Source organism: Mizuhopecten yessoensis, unplaced genomic scaffold (assembly GCF_002113885.1).
Source record: "Mizuhopecten yessoensis strain PY_sf001 unplaced genomic scaffold, ASM211388v2 scaffold7441, whole genome shotgun sequence".
NCBI classification, from domain to species: Eukaryota; Metazoa; Mollusca; class Bivalvia; order Pectinida; family Pectinidae; genus Mizuhopecten; species Mizuhopecten yessoensis.
In genome coordinates this window covers 468,969-494,122 of record NW_018407049.1, presented here as the reverse complement: position 1 = coordinate 494,122, position 25,154 = coordinate 468,969, and the positions used below count along the sequence as shown (strand labels likewise).

The 25,154-nt window shown below is 36.4% G+C and overlaps 1 protein-coding gene across 1 annotated transcript in view; it reads left to right on the top strand.

Moving 5' to 3' along the window:
* LOC110453513 (protein timeless homolog) overlaps positions 1-24,166 on the top strand; it is a 30,547-nt gene extending 6,381 nt beyond the window's left edge. The window contains exons 9-31 of the mRNA XM_021502469.1: positions 73-137; positions 837-905; positions 1,222-1,486; positions 2,232-2,449; positions 3,263-3,445; positions 5,222-5,361; positions 5,961-6,117; positions 6,703-6,783; positions 7,327-7,424; positions 7,831-7,890; positions 8,164-8,233; positions 11,386-11,593; positions 11,880-12,022; positions 12,630-12,712; positions 13,055-13,184; positions 14,271-14,350; positions 14,659-14,847; positions 15,637-15,807; positions 16,447-16,541; positions 18,780-19,051; positions 21,013-21,204; positions 21,850-22,169; positions 22,545-24,166. Coding sequence (XP_021358144.1) covers positions 73-137; positions 837-905; positions 1,222-1,486; positions 2,232-2,449; positions 3,263-3,445; positions 5,222-5,361; positions 5,961-6,117; positions 6,703-6,783; positions 7,327-7,424; positions 7,831-7,890; positions 8,164-8,233; positions 11,386-11,593; positions 11,880-12,022; positions 12,630-12,712; positions 13,055-13,184; positions 14,271-14,350; positions 14,659-14,847; positions 15,637-15,807; positions 16,447-16,541; positions 18,780-19,051; positions 21,013-21,204; positions 21,850-22,169; positions 22,545-22,672 — 3,417 coding nt within the window. The 3' untranslated portion in view covers positions 22,673-24,166. The remainder of the gene's footprint in view (positions 1-72; positions 138-836; positions 906-1,221; positions 1,487-2,231; positions 2,450-3,262; positions 3,446-5,221; positions 5,362-5,960; positions 6,118-6,702; positions 6,784-7,326; positions 7,425-7,830; positions 7,891-8,163; positions 8,234-11,385; positions 11,594-11,879; positions 12,023-12,629; positions 12,713-13,054; positions 13,185-14,270; positions 14,351-14,658; positions 14,848-15,636; positions 15,808-16,446; positions 16,542-18,779; positions 19,052-21,012; positions 21,205-21,849; positions 22,170-22,544) is intronic.
* Positions 24,167-25,154: the final 988 nt, after the last annotated feature.

Below are 25,154 nucleotides of genomic sequence, written 5' to 3'. Positions count from 1 at the left end.
CTGTCAAAATGTCCAAGTCTGGTCCCAGGGCCAGAGGAAACTATACCTCCAATTGATGATATTATCTTACAGACCCCGGAGGTGCTTGCTTGTGCTGGAGTTCAGCGATCACAAAGTCAGAAGGAGAAAGATGAAAGGTATTGTGTTTCACATGGGAACATTACTGTATTTCATTGAAGAGCCCTGCACACTTCGACTTGTCTCTGTTCTAAAACATGTTAGAGATGATGTTTGACAGGGAGCCTTTCATTTGGTACTTAATCAAAACTTGGTCAAATCTATCAATCTGTCAACATCATAATATGTCAATGCATGATTACAAAACCTGAGCTGTATAAGACATATGGTTTTCTCTGTTTAGTTTAAACCATTACAGTAAGAAATAATGTGTACTGCTTAATTACCACACTAATTCCATACTTGTATAAGGTATCAATATCATTCACTTAAAATATGAGCTCAAACCACACTGGTCAAAATTCACAGCAATGTCAACAAGTGGTATTATAACAAGGCTGTACTCCACAAATAGTGGCAGTATGTTTTACTGTACAAATAGTGGCAGTATGTTTTACTGTACAAATAGTGGCAGTTTGTTTTACTGTACAAATATTGGCAGTATAAAACAGTTTTATTGTACAAACAGTCGCAGTATAGCTACTTTTTAATGGTGACATTATAAGTAGATGTACTCTACCAATGGTAGCAGTATAACTTTGTATTACTGCACTGTCATATTTCATACACTCTACCTCTGACACATGATACACAGGGATATATAGAGGGAGGTCGGTTTCACATACGCAAGATTTACACTGTATTTGTTATAATCTTAGGGAATTGGAGATGATGCGACAACAAGAAAAAGTTCAGAAAATCTCTGATCATAGGAAGTTCAGTACAAGGTAAATAGAAATGATTATCGTTTTATTGGTTTTTTTTCATTTCGATTACATTTATTTGTGTTGATTGTGTTTTAATGTAAAATTTGCATATTATCATGATTTTAAGGACAATTCTGTCTTGATCTAAATGTCAGATCACTTGTTATATGTAGAAATACAGAAATTTAGTTTATGATAATTGTTCATATTTGATAACCAATCCTGGGTTCATTTAATCAAATGAAGATATATCATGGTAAATCATCACAAGTTGCACATCCTCCAAATATATACCCCCAGGTGATAGTTTTCTAACATGTTACATATTCTGTTTCAGACACTCACGTTTCGGTGGGACATATGTTGTGAAGAACATGAAATCTATCAGTGAAAAAGATGTCATTTTCCATAAAGCACAACACGATGTTAATAAGCTGACTTTTGATGTGAACAAAAAACCCAAAAAGATTGCAAAAAACAGACAACCAATCAAAGACAAGGATTTGGTCCGAAGATCGACTCTGAGTATCCGTCTGGGTCTGAAGGAATTCTGTGTGCAGTTTCTGGAGAACTGTTACAATCCCCTCATGTATGCTGTCAAGGTTTGTACACAGAAGACGTCTTGTTCATGCAGGACTTCAAAGATAATACATTACTTTTATTTACAACATTACTTAGTAGAACTGTTATTTCAAACTGTAGATCATTAAAATATTTTCAGGAAAAAATCCTGAATGCATTCCAATTTCTGTCTGACAAATAACGTACAGTGAGGGACATCACACTTCAGTTATATTACAATACTGTCTTTACTTTACTTTAACGAAGATTTATAGGAATTTCAGTACACAAATTACATCAAGCAAGTTTTCCTTTCGAGTTCATGGCTCCAGGTCAATATTGTTATTACTAAAAATAGGAAAATTTGACATTGCACTAATTTGCTCCTATAGGCAGCTACCATTTTAAAGAGGGCATATGAAATTCATTTTAAAGAGGGCATATGAAATCCATTTTAAAGAGGGCATATGAAATCCATTTTAAAGAGGGCATATGAAATCAATGTTTGTCCAAACTCCTCATTCTTCTGGCTTCATTTTTCTTCAGATTTCAATGAAACCTTGAACACAAATACCTCAAACAAATTTGGGTTACAGGCTCCTGGACTTATTCATAAGGAGCACAGGTAGTGAGGGCATTCATATCTGACAGACGTTTGCTTAGTTTCAACTAAATTCTGGATCTGCCATTGGCATTCTTGCACAGGAATTTGTATACAGAAATAAGACTGACTATTCATCATTTATGTTGATATTAAAATGGCTACTGTTTGTGGTGTGGTGATAGGATATCCTGAACCATGAAAGGACACAGGAACACGATGAGACCTACTATCTCTGGGCCATGCGATTCTTCATGGAGTTATGTCGCCATCACAGTAAACGTGTCGAGCTGGTGTCAGAGACCATGTCAGTCCAGACGTTCCATTATATACAGGTACAGATGATACAGTACTACGAGATGCAGATGATGGAGAAAAAGGAAGCCATTGTTTGGGGCAAGCGGTGAGTAGAAGGATTCCCAAGGCTGTGTATGAGTAAAAGAGGTGTTGGAACTTAAGCCTTCTTTTGAAATTTTCGTTTATTCATTATGCTAATTAAATTTTTGTGAACTTCTATATCTTCATCAAAAGAGAGTTCCTAATGATTAAATCCTGTTAAGTTACTGTTGTTGACGGTACATTGGTCTATGCTAATAATTCTTAAAAATATTTATACAATATCCATCAATTTTTACATAAAGATAATTATTTATTATGTAAGTAACAAACAAAAGTAAATAAGGACAACAATTTAATGCATTTCTTTTTCAAATAATATTTTTTGACAGAATTTGCCATTTTCTGGAGGACTTCATTTTGATTTAATACCTTTAAATTAACAGCAAAAACAGCATTCAGACATACTTACTTCATGAGAAGTGTGAAGCAGTCAACTCAATATAAAGTTGTACATATATTCAATCACAGCACTTAACTTTTCTTCCGGAAACCAAATCGCCAGAAATGTTTGAAATTGTTTGTAGCAAAGACTCGTTTTGCTGACTTGCTTTTTAATAATGCTATCCAGACTTCATGTTTCATGCATTACTTGGCCGTGAGATTATTGGCTAATTTAAATAACCCACTAAATATTAATTCTGTAGATAATGATCATCAGTTATTGAAATAGCATCCTCTCAGTTAGAAGTTCAAGGTTTATGAATGAAAACTTCTGGCATAGTATGCAAAATGTAGTACACACAAAACAGTGTTTTACAGTAAAAATGAATTATTTTCTATTTATAGGGATTTTGCTTGACACCATTTTATCTTCCAGCGTACATTTGGCGCTGAAAGCCTACCAGGAACTCCTTCTGACTCTCGACTCAATGGACCGATCCAAAAACCCTCGACTGATGGAGAGCTCCAGAGTACTGAAGAGCAACATTTTCTATATGATGGAGTTTAGAGATATATTCCTCACCCTACTCAGGAAATTTAATCAGAGTCAACAATCTAGGTATGTACACATACACGCCACAAAATATGTAGAGAATGATACAAGGCTTCTGTCTGCTCAGCTGTCTGTCTGTCATTATGTCCGTTGTCAAGTTCATGCCACTTTCCACCTATAGCATTTCCAGCTTACAATGTAGAAGTTTAGTAAATTAAATATCACTCCACATTTCTTGGACAATTATATAAAATAAAAGCACAAATGATATGATCAGCTTGGAGTTAGGGGTTCGTTAGGAATAAATTATACCATTACCTGGGAGTAGGGGTTAATTAGGAATAAATTATACCATTACCTGGGAGCAGGGGTTCAATAGGAATAAATTATACCATTAACTTGGAGTAGGGGTTCAATAGGAATAAATATACCATTACCTGGGAGTAGGGGTTCATTAGGAATAAATTATACCATTACCTGGGTGTAGGGGTTCAATAGGAATAAATTATACCATTATCTGGGAGTAGGGGTTCAATAGGAATAAATTATCCCATTACCTTGGAGTATGGGTTCAATAGGAATAAATTATACCATTAACTGGGAGTAGGGGTTCAATAGGAATAAATTATTCCATTACCTGGGAGTAGGGGTTCAATAGGAATAAAATATCCCATTACCTGGGAGTAGGGGTTCAATAGGAATAAATTATCCCATTACCTTGGAGTATGGGTTCAATAGGAATAAATTATACCATTACCTGGCAGTAGGGGTTCAATAGGAATAAATTATACAATTACCTGGTAGTAGGGGTTCAATAGGAATAAATTATACCATTAACTTGGAGTAGGGGTTCAATAGGAATAAATATACCATTACCTGGGAGTAGGGGTTCATTAGGAATAAATTATACCATTACCTGGGTGTAGGGGTTCAATAGGAATAAATTATACCATTATCTGGGAGTAGGGGTTCAATAGGAATAAATTATTCCATTACCTGGGAGTAGGGGTTCAATAGGAATAAATTATTCCATTACCTGGGAGTAGGGGTTCAATAGGAATAAAGTATACAATTACCTGGGAGTAGGGGTTCAATAGGAATAAATTATCCCATTACCTTGGAGTATGGGTTCAATAGGAATAAATTATACCATTATCTGGGAGTAGGGGTTCAATAGGAATAAATTATCCCATTACCTTGGAGTATGGGTTCAATAGGAATAAATTATACCATTAACTTGGAGTAGGGGTTCAATAGGAATAAATATACCATTACCTGGGAGTAGGGGTTCATTAGGAATAAATTATACAATTACCTGGGAGTAGGGGTTCAATAGGAATAAAATATCCCATTACCTGGGAGTAGGGGTTCAATAGGAATAAAGTATACAATTACCTGGGAGTAGGGGTTCAATAGGAATAAAATATCCCATTACCTGGGAGTAGGGGTTCAATAGGAATAAAATATCCCATTACCTGGGAGTAGGGGTTCAATAGGAATAAATTATCCCATTACCTTGGAGTATGGGTTCAATAGGAATAAATTATACCATTAACTTGGAGTAGGGGTTCAATAGGAATAAATTATACCATTATCTGGGAGTAGGGGTTCAATAGGAATAAATTATACCATTATCTGGGAGTAGGGGTTCAATAGGAATAAATTATACAATTACCTGGGAGTAGGGGTTCAATAGGAATAAAATATCCCATTACCTGGGAGTAGGGGTTCAATAGGAATAAATTATACCATTACCTTGGAGTAGGGGGTAAAGATACAGAGAAGGTATATGTGATAGACATAGAACATCAGTGTTGTTACAGGTATGTGATTCTGTTACAGGACTTATCTTAAAGACCTGGTAGAAACAACACACTTGTTTCTGAGGATGCTTGAGAATGAAACACGAAAAAATTCTCACCTTGTAGTCCAGTCGAAAAAGAAAAAGAGCAAGAAACCACGAAAGAAGGATGTGGCCAAAGGTAAATTATACTGTTTATGTTGCTATTTTATAAAGGGAAACTGTCCATTTTCAGTAAATTAAGAGATTTATTCAAATGTTTAGGTAGCATCAGCTCAATTTGAGAAGCCTCTTTGGATGCATAATGAATAAAAATGAAAAAAATACCATTTATAATTTTAATTGTTGGCATTGCACTGCATATTAGATTATATCTGTGTGCAATCTCTGGAATGTTTTTACTGCTGCTGTCAAATTTTGGACATAATTTCGCTACAGTGCCTGAACAACAAACTACACTGGGTGGTATGTTACAAGCTATTTTCTGTACACAGATTGACAGCAAACAAAATGTTACTTCTAAATTTCATTTTCTGTGTAATTCATTCTCACTAGTCAAGAGACCCACGTGTAACATAACAGAATTACAAACTGAAATGAGACTTACTCATGAGCTTTAAATTAACTGCAGCAGAAATTAAATCAGTATTAAAGCTGTTTTTGATATTTTATTCAGATTTTTTTCTCCATATGTTAATGAAATTAGTTACTAAACAAAGTAAATATCAATACATGTACTTTAAAAACTTGTAACTAACATGTCCGTTTAACTGTCAACAGAAAACAAAGAGCCACAGGAACACACACCCCAACAGTTGGAGGACATGTGGGATAACCTGTCATCGGAGTTATCCACCCTGTTCCAGGGACGAGGGGAGATACCAACAGATGTCTCTCCATTTGATGCAGCCTCGGAAATTGAGGAGGAGCAACAGAGGTATTCATGCAAGAGGAGAAATTTTAGCATACTAGTAGTAGCATAACAAACAGTTAATTATGACCAGATAAGGTCAAAGAATTTCATGTTTTGATACAGTAGCCATGCTGACTTTCTGTAGTTTTATTATGAAAACATTGAGATTAGAATATATATAATTTAAAATCTTTCTGATTTATGCACATAAGTGATCAGGACAAATAGGTTTTTAAGCCAGACTGCCATGGTTACACTTCATATTTGAATTCTGTATTGGTGATTCCTACTTTGAAGCAAGAAGAGAATGGAGAGCTAACCATGTTTTAAGCTCATTGATATCAAACAACAGGACAAAGACAATTTGTCATTAACTTTCATATCTTATGTGTTTTCCAATGTGAGGCAAGCTGAAAGTGATGATTTACTTTGAAATTTGTATAATTAATATAACACTATAGTTTTAGTCAATAAGAAGTGAATTTCTTTAAGTTATTGCCATGGTAATGTATGTATAAAGCTTGAATAAAATATTAATACATTTCTACACTGGATTTCAACAGATAAATAAATACCTAAGACTTTCTTGTTCACCCGTGCCTGTTGTAGGGTTAATGCGATGATCAGCATACAAGATGCATTGCGACATTCCCAGCCAGGAAATGGCATTGCACTCCTGAGAGCTGCCAGGTAGGGCTTAAGAGGCACCGATCCTGGTTGGGCCTTTTTACCTAGTTATATAAGTGTGTAAATGGACAGGGTGGCATTGTGTCCGAAAGTTATGATGTCAAAATGATTAACTCTTACAGTTGGAATCACACACTTTTAGAGGGGGCAACAGAAACCGTAATTTAATTTTAGATAGAGATTATCTTTAGTTTTATAATTTATAACATGACTTATTGTATTTAATGACATGCTGAAGCTTTGAGCTAAGTCAAGAGCTTTAAATTCACTTCTTCTAGTGTTCATTGTCTACACCCCTTGGTATCTTGACACAATTTTATCTTAAAAATAAGTGAACTATGAATATTGTATGTTTTGAAAGATATTTTCTCTGAAGTCCCAAATTCAAACACATTGTAAAAATCTTCTCAAACTTATGTAATATATACCTGTTAATGATGATTTCATGAAGTAAGATATCCACAAATATATTTTTTTGAAGATAATAAGAATTGAATTTCTGAATAAATATAATGATCATTACTGACCACAGAGTGTTCATTTCAGGGAGATCTGGCCGGAGAAGAATGAGTTTGGGAGTGTGGATATCAGTCCCGAGGAGGAGTTTATGGCCTTGAGGGAAATTTTCATGGCCCCACTACCACGTAAGGTCACCTATATAAAGGTCACTGTAGGGTTATTACAGTCTGTATTCCTAGGCTGTCATTATTATATCACATATACTACAACTCGTATAGGTTCCATACCTAAAGTAGCTTACAGCCATAGCTATATCAAAACTGTTACCTATGGCTTCACTTCTTTTGTTAATGTATAAATAATCATTAAATCTAGAAATGTTGTCACTGTCAGCTGTATTTGGCTAAACTTTGTAATAGAATGATATAGAAGAGGAATTTTGTTTAAACATAACGATAATGGATGCATTAATCATTTTGAAATATTGGCTTGCATTATTGAGTCGTAAATGTTTATCAATAAACTGTTTATAAGAGATGGGTTGTTAGGAAAGTGCTACAGAGTTGTAATCACGGATGGTGTGACTTGTAGGAATGCAGGAGAGCCAGCCGGAGGAGGCGACACTGGAGGGGTATGAGGAGGGAGCAGAGGGTAAGAATCTTTTACTGTACAGCCAGGAGGCGTGTGAATACTGAGCGAGTTCTCTTCATTTGAGTATGTACCTGCCCTGGAAGGTTGGTGTTAAACTTTAAACTTATATTTTGAATTTGTGAAAATACTGAAACTGGTCAAGATATTGTCAATTTTACATATTTTGTTTAGGTAAGTGCTGTAGGATGACTGCACTAGCCTGTGCTTGGATTTGGATTTTTTGTCTGTTTACTCTTTATGTTTTGTTAAGATGTCAACTTTGTTTGATTTCAGTCGAGGAAGAGGAAATGACAGCTATTTCTGTGTCTGAGCAGGAGTTCAGCTTCAAAGAATTTGTGAACAAGTATGTTCCCCTTGTTTTACAGTCATACAACATATCAAGAAATGGATTAAAGATCGTTCATATCATCTAACTAGCAAATAATGAACTTGCTGAAATCAGATTAATTTTTTAGCTTAAACATCATTAAATGCCTTATGTTTCCAGAATAAGAAATAACTTGCCTCATGGTTTTGTGTTATGAGACTGTATGGCGTTACATACTTTCTGGTGTTGTGAGTGTACACATCATTAGTTACATACTTTCGGTTGTTGTGAGTGTACACGGCAATAGTTACATACTTTCTGCTGTTGTGAGTGTACACGGCAATAGTTACATACTTTCTGTTGTTGTGAGTGAACATGGCATTAGTTACATAGTTTCTGGTGTTGTGAGTGAACATGGCATTAGTTACATTCTATCTGGTGTTGTGAGTGTCCACATCATTAGTAACATACTTTCTGGTGTTATGAGTGGACGTGGCATTATAGTTACATACTTTCTGATGTTGTGAGTGTACACAGTATTATAGTAACATACGTTCTGGTGTTGGGAGTGTACACATCATTAGTTACCTACTTTCTGTTGTTGTGAGTGTACACAGTATTATAGTAACATACGTTCTGGTGTTGGGAGTGTACACATCATCAGTAACATACTTTCTGGTGTTGTGAGAGTACATGGCAGTAGTTACATACTCTCTGGTGTTGTGAGAGTACATGGCATTAGTTAGATACTTTCTGGTGTTGGGAGGGTACAGGGCATTAGATACATACTTTCTGGTGTTGTTTATATCTCAGTATCTTGAGTGTACATGGCATTAGTTGCATACTTTCTGGTGTTGTGAGAGTACATGGCAGTAGTTACATACTCTCTGGTGTTGTGAGAGTACATGGCATTAGTTAGATACTTTCTGGTGTTGGGAGTGTACAGGGCATTAGTTACATACTTTCTGTTGTTGTGAGTGTACACAGCATTATAGTAACATACGTTCTGGTGTTGTGAGTGTACACGGCATTAGTTACATACTTTCTGGTGTTATGAGTGTACATGGCATTATAGTTACATACTTTCTGTTGTTGTGAGTACATGGCATTAGTTACATACTTTCTGGTGTTGTGAGTGTACACATCATTAGTTACATACTTTCTGTTGTTGTGAGTGTANGCACGGCATAAGTTACATACCTTATGGTGTTGTGAGTGTACACATTATTAGTTACATACTTTCTGGTGTTGTGAGTGTACTTGGCATTAGTTACATACTTTCTGGTGTTGTGAGTGTACACGAGTGTACATGGCATTAGTTACATACTTTCTGGTGTTGGGAGTGTACAGGGCATTAGATACATACTTTCTGGTGTTGTGAGTGTACACATTATTAGTTACATACTTTCTGGTGTTGTGAGTGTACATGGCATTAGTTACATACTTTCTGTTGTGAGTGTACATGGCATTAGTAACATACTTTCTGGTGTTATGAGTGTACACAGCATTAGTTACATACTTTTTGTTGTGAGTGTACATGGCATCAGTAACATACTTTCTGGTGTTATGGGTGTACACAGCATTAGTTACATTCTTTCTGGTGTTGTTAGTGTTCAAGGCATTAGTTACATACTTTCTGGTGTGAGTGTACATGGCATTAGTAACATCCTTTCTGGTGTTATGAGTGTACACAGCATTAGTTACATACTTTCTGGTGTTGTGAGTGTACTCGGCATTAGTTACATACTTACTGGTGTTGTGAGTGTACAGGGCATTAGTTACATACTTACTGGTGTTGTGAGTGTACACAGCATTAGTTACATACTTTCTGTTGTTGTGAGTGTACACAGCATTAGTTACATACTTTCTGTTGTTGTGAGTGTACATGGCATTAGTTACATACTTTCTGGTGTTGTGAGGGTACACATCATTAGTTACATACTTTCTGGAGTTGTGAGTGTACACGGCATTAGTTACATACTTACTGGTGTTGTGAGTGTACAGGGCATTAGTTACATACTACTGGTGTTGTGAGTGTACACAGCATTAGTTCCATACTTTCTGGTGTTGTGAGTGTACACAGTATTAGTTACATACTTTCTGGTGTTGTGAGTCTACACATCATTAGTTACACACTTTCTGGTGTTGTGAGTGTACACGGCATTAGTTACATACTTTCTTGTGTTGTGAGTGTACACAGCATTAGTTACATACTTTCTAGTGTTGTGAGTGTACACAGCATTAGTTACATACTTTCTAGTGTTGTGAGTGTACACAGCATTAGTTACATACTTTCTGTTGTTGTGAGTGTACACAGCATTAGTTACATACTTTCTGTTGTTGTGAGTGTACACAGCATTAGTTACATACTTTCTGTTGTTGTGAGTGTACACAGCATTAGTTACATACTTTCTAGTGTTGTGAGTGTACACAGCATTAGTTACATACTTTCTAGTGTTGTGAGTGTACACAGCATTAGTTACATACTTTCTGGTGTTGTGAGTGTACACGGCAATAGTTACATACTTTCTGGTGCTGTGAGTGTACACGGCATTAGTTACATACTTTCTGGTGTTGTGAGTGTACACAGCATTAGTTACATACTTTCTGGTGTTGTGAGTGTACACAGTATTAGTTACACACTTTCTGGTGTTGTGAGTGTACACGGCATTAGTTACATACTTTCTGGCGCTGTGAGTGTACACAGCATTAGTTACATACTTTCTGGTGTTGTGAGTGTACACATCATTAGTTACATACTTTCTGGTGTTGTGAGTGTACACTGCATTATAGTAACATACTTTCTGGTGTTGTGAGTGTACACAGCATTATAGTTACATACTTTCTGGTGTTGTTTATATCTCAGTATCTCTTGATCTATCAACTACATGTTTTGTCCAACTTCATAATAACTAATTCTTGCAATGAAAATGTGAATTATCAATTGTATATAAACAACACAAACCCTACAATACTTTGTTTTAATTACAGTTTATAAGTTAACACAGACAGTTTATAGACAGAAAGGTAAAATGTCAAATAAGGAGATAAAATTTATCAAACAAGGTGTACATCAGCTTGTATATGGTGTAATATTCTGATATCTGGCTCACAATGTTTAAAAATTGAGAAACCAAGTGAAGTTTAATATACACTGCAGTAAGGAATTTAATGGTTTTTTTGTACAGGTTCAGTACAGGTATTGTTCTGAAGTGCTACGTTCTACTGCTGGCTGACTTTGACAAGAACACCACCTACACTAACCACTGTGTGGTGAAGTTGTTACATCGGGTCACTGTTGACCTCGGACACAAGGGCCTCGTGTTCCAGGCGTCCTTGTTCAGACAGTTCCAGCGCATACTACTTAGCCCACTGGCCAAGCTTGAACGCTACAAGGTATGCGTGGCGTTCACCGGAGAATACCCTGTTGTTGATTCCATATTTGAATACACAAGTTTTATTTGTGAGATACGTTTGTAGGTTGCTGCAAAGTTCATACTGGAGAAGCTTTCATTTCACTGTCAAAATTAGTGATGATTTTGTAACATCTACATCGGTAGATAACTCTTAAATGTATTATGCTGCTAGTCTACCATTGTAAACTTCCTTAATTTGCTTCCGGTTTACTATTTAGCTGTCAGACCTAACTGTAATCCAGGGTTGTGATGGGTTTTCTTTGTAGGAGATTGTAAAGTTTGCCACTTTTACTGTGCGTAACTTCGTGGAGACGGCAGAAACAAACCCCAAAGCTTTCATGGAGTTACTATTCTGGAAGTCGAGCAAGGAAGCTAGCGAACTGGTGGAGGGATATGGAACATATCAAAGGTAAGCGAGGTCCTCTTACAGTCAAAACTTCCGATTACCTTGAAAACTCTAAATTCACTGTGTATTTCTATACAGACCAGACATTCAGCTATAGGTTTGCTAAATTTTATTAAAAAATCACACGGTATCACAATTATATACCCATATTTTTTACATCAATTACTAAAGTAATTTTAACTTGGTTTTGTTTGCTCTTAATCAATCCAGAGTTTTCATTAACTAATCACTTATAAATAGTAACTTGGTACTACATGACAAATCAAATGAACTTCCCTAATAGAGGAAATCAAATGATAAACATTTCAAACCACCACATTCCATAGTTCCAGAATTTAATCAAAGTGACAAAAGGTTTTAGTTAACTGGTATATTAACAGTGTTGTTTAACAAGCACATTTACTGTTTTAATTGAATATACTGGAAGTTGATTAACAGTATTTTCGGGAGAAAAGAAATAGTGTTATTATTACACCTCCACCCTGCAAAAGAAAGTTGGAAAATACTTTAAAAATCAAAAATCAAGAGAGAGATAAAAGACTTAAATTCAGGATTAATGAAGTATTAGTGTTGTGTATTGCATTGCAAATGAAACCTGACATGTTTCCAGTAAGGGGAAGGTATTGTGGACAGAGGACCTGGAGATGGAGGTACGACACCTGTTTGAGGAGTACAGGGACCAGGAGGACACTAGTAAGTGTTACAAAAACGACTCTTACGGCTGCTGAGATAACGTGTAACAGATGGTGTAATTGATATCCAAAAGGTCTATAATTGGTTGACTGATAAATCATGAATGAATAATTGAATTCATTCTATGTAAAAACAAACTAAGAGTTATTACTACTGTTGTATTTTTTCCAATAAAGTAAATATCCACCCGTTCTTCGTGTTTAACAGGCTTTTCATGTGTTTATCATCCTGTCCTGGTGTATTTAAGTTGTTTACTATTTACTATATTTTACCTTTTGACTGGTCTACTGCTGATTATGTGATTGACCCTCTCACTCAGTGGACCTTTGGAATCTATTACAGGCAAGGACGTGGTGGACTGTATCATGGAGAGAATCACAGACCCGAAAAAGACACGAGGTCAGGTCCTAAGGGAGCTGAAGAAACAGGGCCTGATAGATAGTGCCAAAGACATCAAAAGGGGCAAGAAAGGGTAGGTCTGTCAAAGGGAAAAGTGCAGAAGAATTAAACGATGACCTAGCACCTGTCTTCTTATATTAAGACCTAAGCAAATATGTTAAACACAAAACAAACAAAAAGCAAGAAAAGAAAAAAAATCTAAATGCTTAATTAGCTTAAGTCTCCAAACCTCCACAGGCCACCGCCCTCAACAAACAACCTCGATCTGATTTATCTCCCCAGACCACCGCCCTCAACAAACAACCTTGCTCTGATTTATCTCCCCAGACCACCGCCCTCAACAAACAACCTCACTCTGATATATCTCCCCAGACTACTGCCCTCAACAAACAACCTCACTCTGATATATCTCCCCAGACCACCGCCCTCAACAAACAACCTCACTCTGATATATCTCCCCAGACCACCGCCCTCAACAAACAACCTCACTCTGATATATCTCCCCAGACCACCGCCCTCAACAAACAACCTCACTCTGATATATCTCCCCAGACCACCGCCCTCAACAAACAACCTCACTCTGATATATCTCCCCAGACCACCGCCCTCAACAAACAACCTCACTCTGATATATCTCCCCAGACCACCGCCCTCAACAAACAACCTCACTCTGATATATCTCCCCAGACCACCGCCCTCAACAAACAACCTCACTCTGATATATCTCCCCAGACCACCGCCCTCAACAAACACCCTCACTCTGATTTATCTCCACAGACCACTGCCCTCAACAAACAACCTCACTCTGATATATCTCCCCAGACCACCATCCTCAATAAACACCCTCACCCTGATATTTACAACAGCCTCAGCCCCAAATCCATCATTTCAACCTGCCCTCATCAAACAGCTGTACACAATTCTATCGTGTACCTGCCAGTGACCATGTGTAAACTAATAATTGAAATAATTGACTCATAATTAAAAGTAATAAATATTTTTGGAGGTATTGTAAAACTCAAAATTGACTTTGTTTGTCCTGTCCAATTTCTCACAATGACTTCCATTTAGAGGCAATCAAAGTTAACAGCACCATTAAATATGATACAATATTTGTCTTGTGGAATAAGTTTAATGTCGTGGCATTTGTGTTCTGTAGAGGAGGCCGCCCAGGGCCTTGGTTGGAGGAAGAGGAGTTTGACTTGGCAAACCTCTATGACAGGTTTCATTCCACAAACGGTTAGTCAGAAAAATAAGTAAACATATTTTCATGTTTTTATCAATGAAATGTATGGTTTTACAGTAAATATAAAATTGATATATTTTGTACTGTGAATAACACCCTGATGTTCTTATTGGGACAAAAATGGTAAATGTAAGTATTTAACTGTTTTCAGTTGACATTCATAGGCAATATGAAATTATACTGGAATCTGTGGTTTTACTTATCACCTAGAATTCCAATTTGATAATTGATGAGTATTCTGATAAAGGTGACTCTGTAACAGAGCTTCTTTTGTGTGATCTTATAATTTCTCTTCGTTTAGACCCCCTCGGCAGCATTTTGTCTCACATGGAGGTCAAACGTAGCAAGTCTAAGGTTATTGAGAAACTATTTAGTTTGGGGCTGGTGAAGGATCGCAAGGAGCTGTACAAGCGACGACAGCGAAAGAGGCGTGGGTCCGGCTCGGGCTCGGGCAGTGACAATGAAATGGACAGGATGCAGCAGAGAGAAGGTAGGTACTAATTGTTATCAGGACCATCTAACAATATATCCTAGCATCACTTTCTGTGTTTTTTTCCACTTAACTATTTGTCCTAAATGCTCATTCTGAACTTCCTGACCAGTTTCAATAAAATTTTGTACACTTATCAGATAAGTATATCATCCACTTCTATTTGACTTTCGTTTTATATAATAAAAAATAAGTGTATGTCTGCACAACTAAACCACCAGTAATATCAAAAAGTACTTGAATTGTAGAACCCATGAATCTATTTGTTCTTTCTGGGCTGTTTTGGTGAAAGGGTAACTTTGCACCACATGACTTAGTTTCCTTGACTCGGTCAAACTCAATCATCATTCAGGGCTACCTTGCAAAGAAGACTTGGTTCTTTTCACTGCACTTGGTTTGAATTACTTTCAAGGTCAAATCAAGGTCACTGTTACTATGAATAGAAAAACAGTTTCCGCACAACATCATTTATTTTATTTATTCAATCTATTAAACTGCTAACTCGAGTACAAAGCAGGTCAATGTTACTGTTATTAGAAAACTTCAGACAGTGTATCCCAATCTAAGATATGTTATATCTGAACTTAAAACAAACAGTATTAGTATTTCTTAGTGATACATTGCTTTTGCAGATACATATAAAGAATATCAAAATTGTGATGTTTTGTTTTTAAGAAATCGGTTTAATTCAAAAGATTAAGAAAGGAAATTCAGCCAGATCTATAGCCGAACTAATATTTAAGGTCTTTCAGTTTATCCATATGCCTTATCAGTGATTCCTTCCTGCAGACTTTCAGGAGCTGCCTTCAGACTTTGAAGAGGAAGTGTTGTCTTCTGGAGATGAGGGCGGGGATGTGTCTGGTGACGACAATAACAACCAAGAGATAGGTCAAGGTCATACAGAGAATTCTGGAGCACAAGACGATATGGCAGCCATCATCACAAATTTGGTGGGAAAAGGTAATTGTCCCTCCATCGCTAGAGATTATTTAGATATCTAACTGGACTGCAGTCTGCATTTTGAAATTAGCATTAGTGGGTGTTGAATTTCTGATCACTAGAGAATCGAAGGTTAGGCCCGTTGTAAAAATGTTTTGCTGCATATGAAAACATCAAGTTGCTACTTAGCGAAGTACATGTAGTTTTTACAGCCACCATTTTGGTTTTTTAAACTTGATTCATAATATGAAACAGAACAATGACCAAAGTCCAGGTTAAAATACTTAATAGGAGTTTTGTTTTAAATAGAAATGGAAAATTTCAGTAAAAAAAACCCTCAGATTACCTAAATATCTTTACAGATATTATAAGCAACAGTAAATGGATACCTTTCCAGATAAATGAAACGTTTTAAATTGAAACTTGAAAGTCATAATTTATTATATTTTTGTGAAATATTTATTGAGGTCAATGAGAATTTGTTGAAATCTTGGTAATTTCAAATTTTCATCAACCTTTTTTCTAAGGAATTGAGTTTACTTTCACACATTGGGCAGCTGTGTATTGGTAGTTGGCTAAACTTCTTGCTATCTGTTAGTGATACACATGATTATGAATTTCTTTGTGCTGTACAAGGATATTTCTGTAAATGATTTACAGGTTACAGCGACCAGATTAAGTGGATACAGCGAGGTTTGAGCCGTACAGCTGGGAATAAGGAGGAGTTAGGTGAGAAACATCAGCCTGTCATCACAGTGACATTCAGTATTCTCAAAGTGTTGTAGATTCCATAAATCTTTAACTTATGTTATGTTAGAGGTATTTATAGGGATAAAATCATACTGTTGTGCCAATGTCCTTCTGTAGTAAACCAGTAGATTCTTAAAACAATAGTTTTGAAATCTTCCACTTTTCCTTTCCTTATTCCTTTTTAGAAATATTTTTGTAAAAAAATCTGTTTTCCAAAATGTTAGATAAAATTCACCTGCTGTTTACAAGAAACTACATGGAAAAGAAAAGCTCTTTTGCCACAATTTTTCTTATACTGCAGGAAGATATATTCTGATAATGCTTTACCCGAGAAGGCATACATGTATCTGCATGTAACCATGACCCAAATGCATCAAGACCAAGATATTAAGGACTATAAATTGAGCTATATTTGGCCAATATTAATTGTACTTTGTGGGAGTGATACTGATACACAAGGAGTATATTGTTGATACCAAATGATAGTTTTAAACGTTTTGACATTGAAGATGGCTGCCATGGTCTCCGAGACATTGAAGGTTATAACTTGAATTCTGTTGGGAAGACTTTGTTCATACTTTCAGGGATAGATTTTTTGTAGGGGTTAAACTTTCCATCATCATAAGATGTCAGTATTCAAGATGACTGCTGTAGCCTCAGATTGGCCAAAACAAGGCTGATTCTGTTGTCAGTGAAATTACAGCTGCCACAAGTCTGCTTCTTTAGTAATGGCAAGAGTGCAGAGATTATACAGCAATCTTTGTTACAGGAACCACTAGCTTTGATATAATTTTGAACCAAACTTTTAAAATATTTCTTTTATACAGTCGAACCTCGTTATCTCGAAGTCGATGGGGTCGTGAAAAAACTTTGAGTTATCCGAGTATTCGAGTTATGCGGGTTCATAGATTTGGTATGAAATTTGAAATATTTGAAATAGCACTAGCAGTTGTTGGTTTTATTAATAGTTAATGCTTTTAATCAATCGATAAATGATATACGTAATCAATATAACAAATAAAGCTATGTAATTTTACAATAAACACACTTTTAATACAAAAATAGAGTAAGTTATTTCAGAAAAACGTACTTTCGTTTTTAAACGCGATCAAAACGGTTGGACCATAATTTTGTGAATTCGTTATTAAATATGGACTGGCCTAGTGATTAAATGTTGTTTTCGGCTAGTATAGATCTTGGCAAAGTCTTTCCAGGTCTGCATTTGTATTTGTAAGTCCATCAAGTTTTACTTCTGAAGTGTTACATTTCAAACTGAACTGTCCCGCTGTCTCTGATCTCGTAGTTTACAATGCGGAAATGAAAGTGCCCAAGTCTAAAACAAATCACTGTAATGGAGCGTACGCATAGTTGATTCTGTAAATGAAAACACACAAACAAATTATATTGTACATGTGACACATTGATTCATTAAAGCCAAATATGACACCCGACACCTCCTCAACTCGATGTAATCAACAGCAATTATCGTTTTGTTCTTAAATCTCTCGATCGACTTTCAAAGCCATACTGGCTCCTGTAAAAACATGAACCCGTAAAGCTGTCCTAGGTTGTGATTTTAACTGTGGAACTCTTTTATGCATGACCACGCTTTGTGACCAATTTTCCGGTTTGCACTGTCGTCTGTTTAGGTGTACAAATCATTAAACGGACTCGCAGTAAGTACAGATTACTGTTGATCAACATTGATGCAGTTTGTTTTTTATTATGAATAACATGGTTTTGACAGTCCGTAAACTTTACAGTCCTAAGCTTTATCGTAAATTCTTTTTTACTGATTTCATGCTAGTCTACTTACGAAAGATGTTCATAAACACGGAATGGCGAAATGTCGTACTTTTGCNCCCCTCACCATTTGTATAGGGAAGGGACAGGGGACGATTAATATTACTCATGTCCTCCCAAATACTCATACACTTAGTTTAAGACCCTTTTTAGAAGTTAGACAAAAGTTGCCCCAACTCTAGGAGTCACACCCACACCTTCCATCACACAAAGGTACATGTTAGAATGAGGGCTGACCAGGGCTGAAGGTTATACTCTGCAATGTGATCCAATACCTCTTTTGTGATCGGGCATGTTTTTATTTAGTAGTTATGAGAATTGAACACATTTAGATAAATATTCCTTAAACACTCCTTACATAAATGATTTTACAAAACAATGTTAGGATCTTTCACACCCTTTTTTCAACACACAGTTCTCATCCCTTTGTTCACTTCCAGGAGGTGTTCTGGCGTATCCCAGGTGAATGGAGTCCTGCCCAGTTGAGACAGCTTGTGGAAGGGCTGACACTTGATGAACAGGGGGTCCCAAGTCAGGCTCATACCATCAAAATCCACAAGCCTCCCGCGCCCAAACCCAGCAAGGCCAAGGTCAAGGAAGTGAAGAAGAAGAAGGATGACAAGAAAACATCAGACAGGATGGAGAGGTTGAAAGCTATGGCTAAACAACGACAGCAAAATAAGGGCAAGAAGCCCAGGAGAGATCGAACAAGGTATTATATAAACAGGATAATAGAACTAACGCCAATCCAAAAGTTAGTGGTTATTTTGTGGAGTGCTGTGCTTGAGCATGGATACCCGAGATACACAGGGGGATAGATGAACAGTTAAATATAAAACAGATCCTGATGAAGCCTTGCACATATATATAGAGGCGAAACCAGCCGGCTATTAAATGAAATAAGTACCAATTTACTGATGATGCTCGAGCATGTGGTGATTGATTCTTCCCTTTATATAGGTATTATAAGATTATAAGTATTTACCACATACCTATGTAATCTTACAATAGTAATACAACAATTTTCTGTTGATGTTTTCTGTCGGTTTGTATCACACATGTGTGATACAAGATGTTGTATCACCATACTAGCCGGACCTACTTTTTAGGGGAATTCCCTTTTTCCATCTGGACTAGGTAGCAGAGAACAGTAGAAATGGCTTGACCTTAAAAATAAAGGGCATGTCTCGGATAAACATGGATAGCGGATTCATCCTGCACATCACACCTACATATATATATATATTTATAAACTACATTTTGAATATGTTTTATTTAGAAGAATGATTTATTTTTCAAAAGTTGATTTCCCCAGATTTGGGACTTGTGAAAACCATGGTTACCACATCAAAAACACCAAAAAGTGTTTAAAAATCATGATTTTTTAACCCAAAATTTGACCCACGCTAGTAGTATTTTTTTTCTTAAAACCTGTCTTAAATTAAATATCACCTACTCGGTCGCAGAAACTCACGTTTTAGCATAGGTCCTCAAACTGGATTTTTCACAATATTTACACATGTGCTGAGTACAAAAATAGACTACATGAAAAGCTAGCTTTTGTTGGTTAGACACAGATTTGTAAATGGCCAAAAATGTAGTCTCAAGCCAGATTCGAATTTTTGTTCTTTTTAAATGTGAGGCCCACATAGTCCAATTCATCATGCATGTATATGCCAATTTTAGAGCTGATTTTGTTTTTTACTTTTGATACATGTAATATTACAGGGGTTATTCATTGTACACAAATATAACCCATGGCCACCGTACGCTCCTGTACACTGCTACCCTAGTCAGATCAACACATATGGGTGATTTTGCCTATTTATAAAATCTTTGTATCGATCTCTGCCAAATACGGAAGGTATGTGATAAAAGCAAGACCACACACTTGTGTTTTTCTATTCTCTTGAATATATGTATGTCTGTCCAAATTGTTTCTAGTGTGTTTCTCCAGCACTACATGTATTACATGTAGGGAAGACTATTGCTTTTCTTCACAGCATTGTACATATGTGGTTCCTAAATTAACAAAATGTTTTTTGGCAGTTCAGATTTCCCCCTCTGCATTAAAAAAGTAAGGTAGCACATTCAAATCAGTGAATGGGCCTTAGAAGCAATTAATTAGATTGTTATGGCCTTGATTAAACTTGTTTGCATTAATAAAAAATGTGTATTTGATTGATTTTGAAAAAAATTGAAAGTAGAAATATTACATTCGGATTATTACAATTACATTTACAGTCAAACTTCCATGTTTTGAACTTTGCGGGACATTTAGTTGTTCTCATACAGGTACATTTTTCATTTTGATTTAATAGTTGTAATTTTTCTGTTTCTTAACAACCGGGCCTTGTTTATACTTTACAGAGAAATTTGATTTGTCATTAGAATACTATACGGGGGGATATCCTGACTGCTGTAAGCTCGACACATTAAGAAATTTGTGAATCTTCGATTTATAGAAGTTTGACTGTAGTTGTGAGTCCTCTATTGACCCTATCCGAGGAGATTTTTTGGGTTTCAACTTGATCCCTCCACATATACTTTTTCTGGCTTTTTCCCCATTCTGCCCCAGTGCGTTTCACCTTTCAATTATTTATTCAAAAACATTGTTTTATTTTGAGCAATACCCACAGAATACTTGTTATTCTCTACATTTCCTTTGAACAGGAAGAGACGATCTGCTTCCCCACCTGTAACCAGGGATGACAGTGAGGATAGTATGGAAGATGAAGACCAGGGTCGTCAAGTCGCTGCTGAGGTGACAGAAAGCCCAAGTAGGGACACCATTACCAAGGTCACTCCACCCTCCAAGAAAAAGTCCCGCATCAGACGTGTGAAAGATTCCGACAGCGAAGACAGGTACGTGATATGTTGTTTTGGAGTTTTCTGTTCATATTTCTTCTCGTAAAGATAGGTGTACTGTAAGCAAGATTGATAGCCACATCAAATGGCTTTAGTCAAGTTAAAATCACAGAATATAAAATGAGATAAGCCGTTGGCTAGTGATTTATTAGTTATAAAGCTTGGTTATACTTTCTGTGTCATCAACAAACAAACAGGTATTACAATTTTGACTAAAACATGTTTATTGATAAAATAAAAATATGCATTCTTCTTCTAAATCCTACCTTTATTTCAGATCAGAATCTTTATTTACAAATGCTTGAGTGGGCTGTTGATGCATTTAAGACAAACTGTAGATTTTGTTCTTATGTCAGCTTGACTTGATTTCCTTGTGTGTGTTTTTTGAACAGTAGGATTTATAAAGAAACGTAAATAGCTCTGTTGTTCAGAAATTCAATAAGATTAATATCAGTTTTCTATTTTCTTCAACTTCAAAATGATGACATCACAAATGTAGTAACATCAAAATCAGGAATATGCAAGCCACTTAATTCATCAGATATTGAAGAAAGCAAAATAGAAGCTTCCTTGACACAGACCTAGCTGTAAACATATATATAATGTATCCAAATTGTACCAGTTGTTAATTCTGTTCCTCAGTGATGCTGGGCGTCCAATGTCTGATGATGATACCACACCGGCACCCGCCAGTGATACAGAGGCAAGTCAGTCACAGAAGCGTCCTCTAGATTTGGGTGATAGTAGTGATGATGATGAACCCTTACAGCCAGCCAAACGCGCCCGTATCCCCTCAGACACCTCCAAAAATAACACCCCCACACAGCCAACCAAGCGAGCCCAAATTTTATCAGACTCCGACAGTGATGAAGACACACCTGTACAGCCATCCAAGCATGTCCAAATTCAGTCAGACTCGGACAGTGATGATGATATCCCCCTAGTATCAAAGCTAAAACAAGGTGAGCAACATGATTTGTTTCTTTATTTCATATTTGTATTGCCATTTAATGTTAAAATCATAATATCTACCTATTCAAATTATTTTAGAAATTCATACATGTATTAATACAACAGAGGTTGCATCAGTAGTATTTCAGTCTATCCTTAACAATCAAAGTGATTATTTTGAAAGTCAGTAACAATCAAATTGATAATTTTGATGTGTTTATAAATGTATGCTCCCTTCCACACCACATGTCATTATATATATACATGTAGAGAGAGCAATATTAAGCATTTACATGCAAAATTCAAATAAAAGGATGATTATGAAGTATACAATACTTTAAATGTTACCGATGTAACATATAATTTTCATTTGTTGTCTGCTTCAGCCTCTTTTCCAGCTACCCAGTTTAGCTTGGAGATGGGAGGTAACTCTGACTCGGAACTTGATGACCACATACCACTTCGACAGGTGCTCAATAAGAAAAACAGAATTGAAAGTGACGAGGATGAATGAACATTTAGAAATCAGACTACCAGAAAAAGTTCATTTTCAACATGGTTGTTAAAAGTCTGTAGAAGGAGTTACTGGAGAACAGTTGTTTGCACATTTGTGGCCATTAACCTGGTCAGAGATTGTGATTTGAAACAACATTTGTGGCCATTAAGCTGGTCAGAGATTGTGATTTGAAACAACATTTGTGACCATTAACCTGGGCAGAGATTGTGATTTGAAACAACATTTGTGGCCATTAACCTGGGCAGAGATTGTGATTTGAAACAATATTTGCGGCCATTAACCTGGGCAGAGATTGTGCATTGAAACAACATTTGTGGCCATTAACATGGGCAGAGATTGTGATTTGAAACAACATTTGTGGCCATTCACCTGGGCAGAGATTGTGATTTGAAACAACATTTGTGGCCATTAACCTGGGCAGAGATTGTGATTTGAAACAACATTTGTGGCCATTAACCTGGGCAGAGATTGTGCTTTGAAACAACATTTGTGGCCATTAACCTGGGCAGAGATTGTGATTTGAAACAATATTTGCGGCCATTAACCTGGGCAGAGATTGTGCATTGAAACAACATTTGTGGCCATTAACATGGGCAGAGATTGTGATTTGAAACAACATTTGTGGCCATTCACCTGGGCAGAGATTGTGATTTGAAACAACATTTGTGGCCATTAACCTGGGCAGAGATTGTGATTTGAAACAACATTTGTGGCCATTAACCTGGGCAGAGATTGTGATTTGAAACAACATTTGTGGCCATTAACCTGGGCAGAGATTGTGATTTGAAACAACATTTGTGGCCATTAACCTGGGCAGAGATTGTGATTTGAAACAACATTTGTGGCCATTAACCTGGGCAGAGAATGTGATTTGAAACAACATTTGTGGCCATTAACCTGGGCAGAGATTGTGCTTTGAAACTATTATGACCTTGATCTAATTGGAGACTGTTATTGCTTGAATACAGTTATGACCGTGGCCGTGGAAACCTTTCTGATGATGAGTTTGGAACTGTTGCTAGGGAACACTTTAACCATCCTCCAGCTGCTAACAGATATTCGTGGAAGAATTGTGTTAGTAAAGGGGAACAAGAAGAACGGTTTCAGTTGTGAGCTCACATGTGGAAGGGGAATCCTGAAAGTGAATGGTAGCTTGTTGTGATTGAATGAAGAGTTCAGTTTTGAAATTTACTTACAATTAGCAGTTGTATGAGTCAATTTAAAAAACTTAATGAGCACTTGTAATATAATATAATCCAGCTACAAAGACAGACCTTTTGTGGATTATAAAGAAGAAAACACAACATGTGGTGATGGAAATTTTTCCAGATGACACCATAGTCATTTGTTGGGATTTAGAGATAACAGGTCTATGTAATATGTTCCATGTTGCTTTTCATTATGGTCGGGTTTATTCTTATTTCTTATATTGTATTGCATAATCAAGACAAAATCTAAAATAAAATATAAAAATATTAATATTATCACACGTTTTCACTTCTTTTTTAATAATATAAAAACCAGTATGGACACCAAATTGCAAGAGAAATGATATCGAAAAGTACCCAACTGCCACTTGTTATTGATGTTCTGTTAGAGGGTAGTTTAACTTATGTATCCAGTCTAGCTCATAGGCTGGCCAGCTGGTGTTAACCACAGACTGCAGCGCCTGGAAGCTTCAATGTTCTATCTGAAAATTAAGGATAAATACCATATACCTTTCACCGTTTTCATCTGGCAAAATTTATTATGGTTTATAATGGCAAATAATACTTTGAATATTACATGTTAATAACTTGATTGGAATTATAACCTTGAGTTGACAGTTTGATACTTTGAAAATTTTGAGCCAGCCCTACCCCCAAAGGGCTGTAGGGTGGGGCTCAAAGGAGTCAGTGTGCTAAAATTTCTTCATTTTAAGCCCACCTGGCCCGAAGGGCCAAGTGAGCTTATGTCGCGGTGCGTCGTCCGTCCGTCGTCAACTTTTAAGTTCAAAGAACTTCTTCTCAGTAACCAAAAGTGCTAGGGTAATGATATTTGGCCAGAAGCAGCTACAGATAAAGGGCTACCAAGTTTGTTCAAATAAATGACCTTCAACCATTTTCAAGGTCAAATATATTAAAATCTTTAAACAACTTCTTCTGAATAACCAAGAGACCTAGGGTGATGATATTTGGCCAGTAACATGCTGGGATAAAGGGCTACCAAGTTTGTTCAAATAAATGACCTTGATTTATATTTAAGGCCACTGGAGTCAAATATGTTTAAAACCTTTAAACGACTTCTCCTGAATAACTGAGAGGCCTAGGGTGATGATATTTGGCCAGTAACATGCTGGGATAAAGGGCTACCAAGTTTGTTCAAATAAATGACCTAGACTTATATTTAAGGTCACAGGGGTCAAATATGTTTAAAACCTTCAAACGACTTCTTCTGAATAACTGAGAGGCCTAGGTTGATAATATTTGGCCAGTAACAT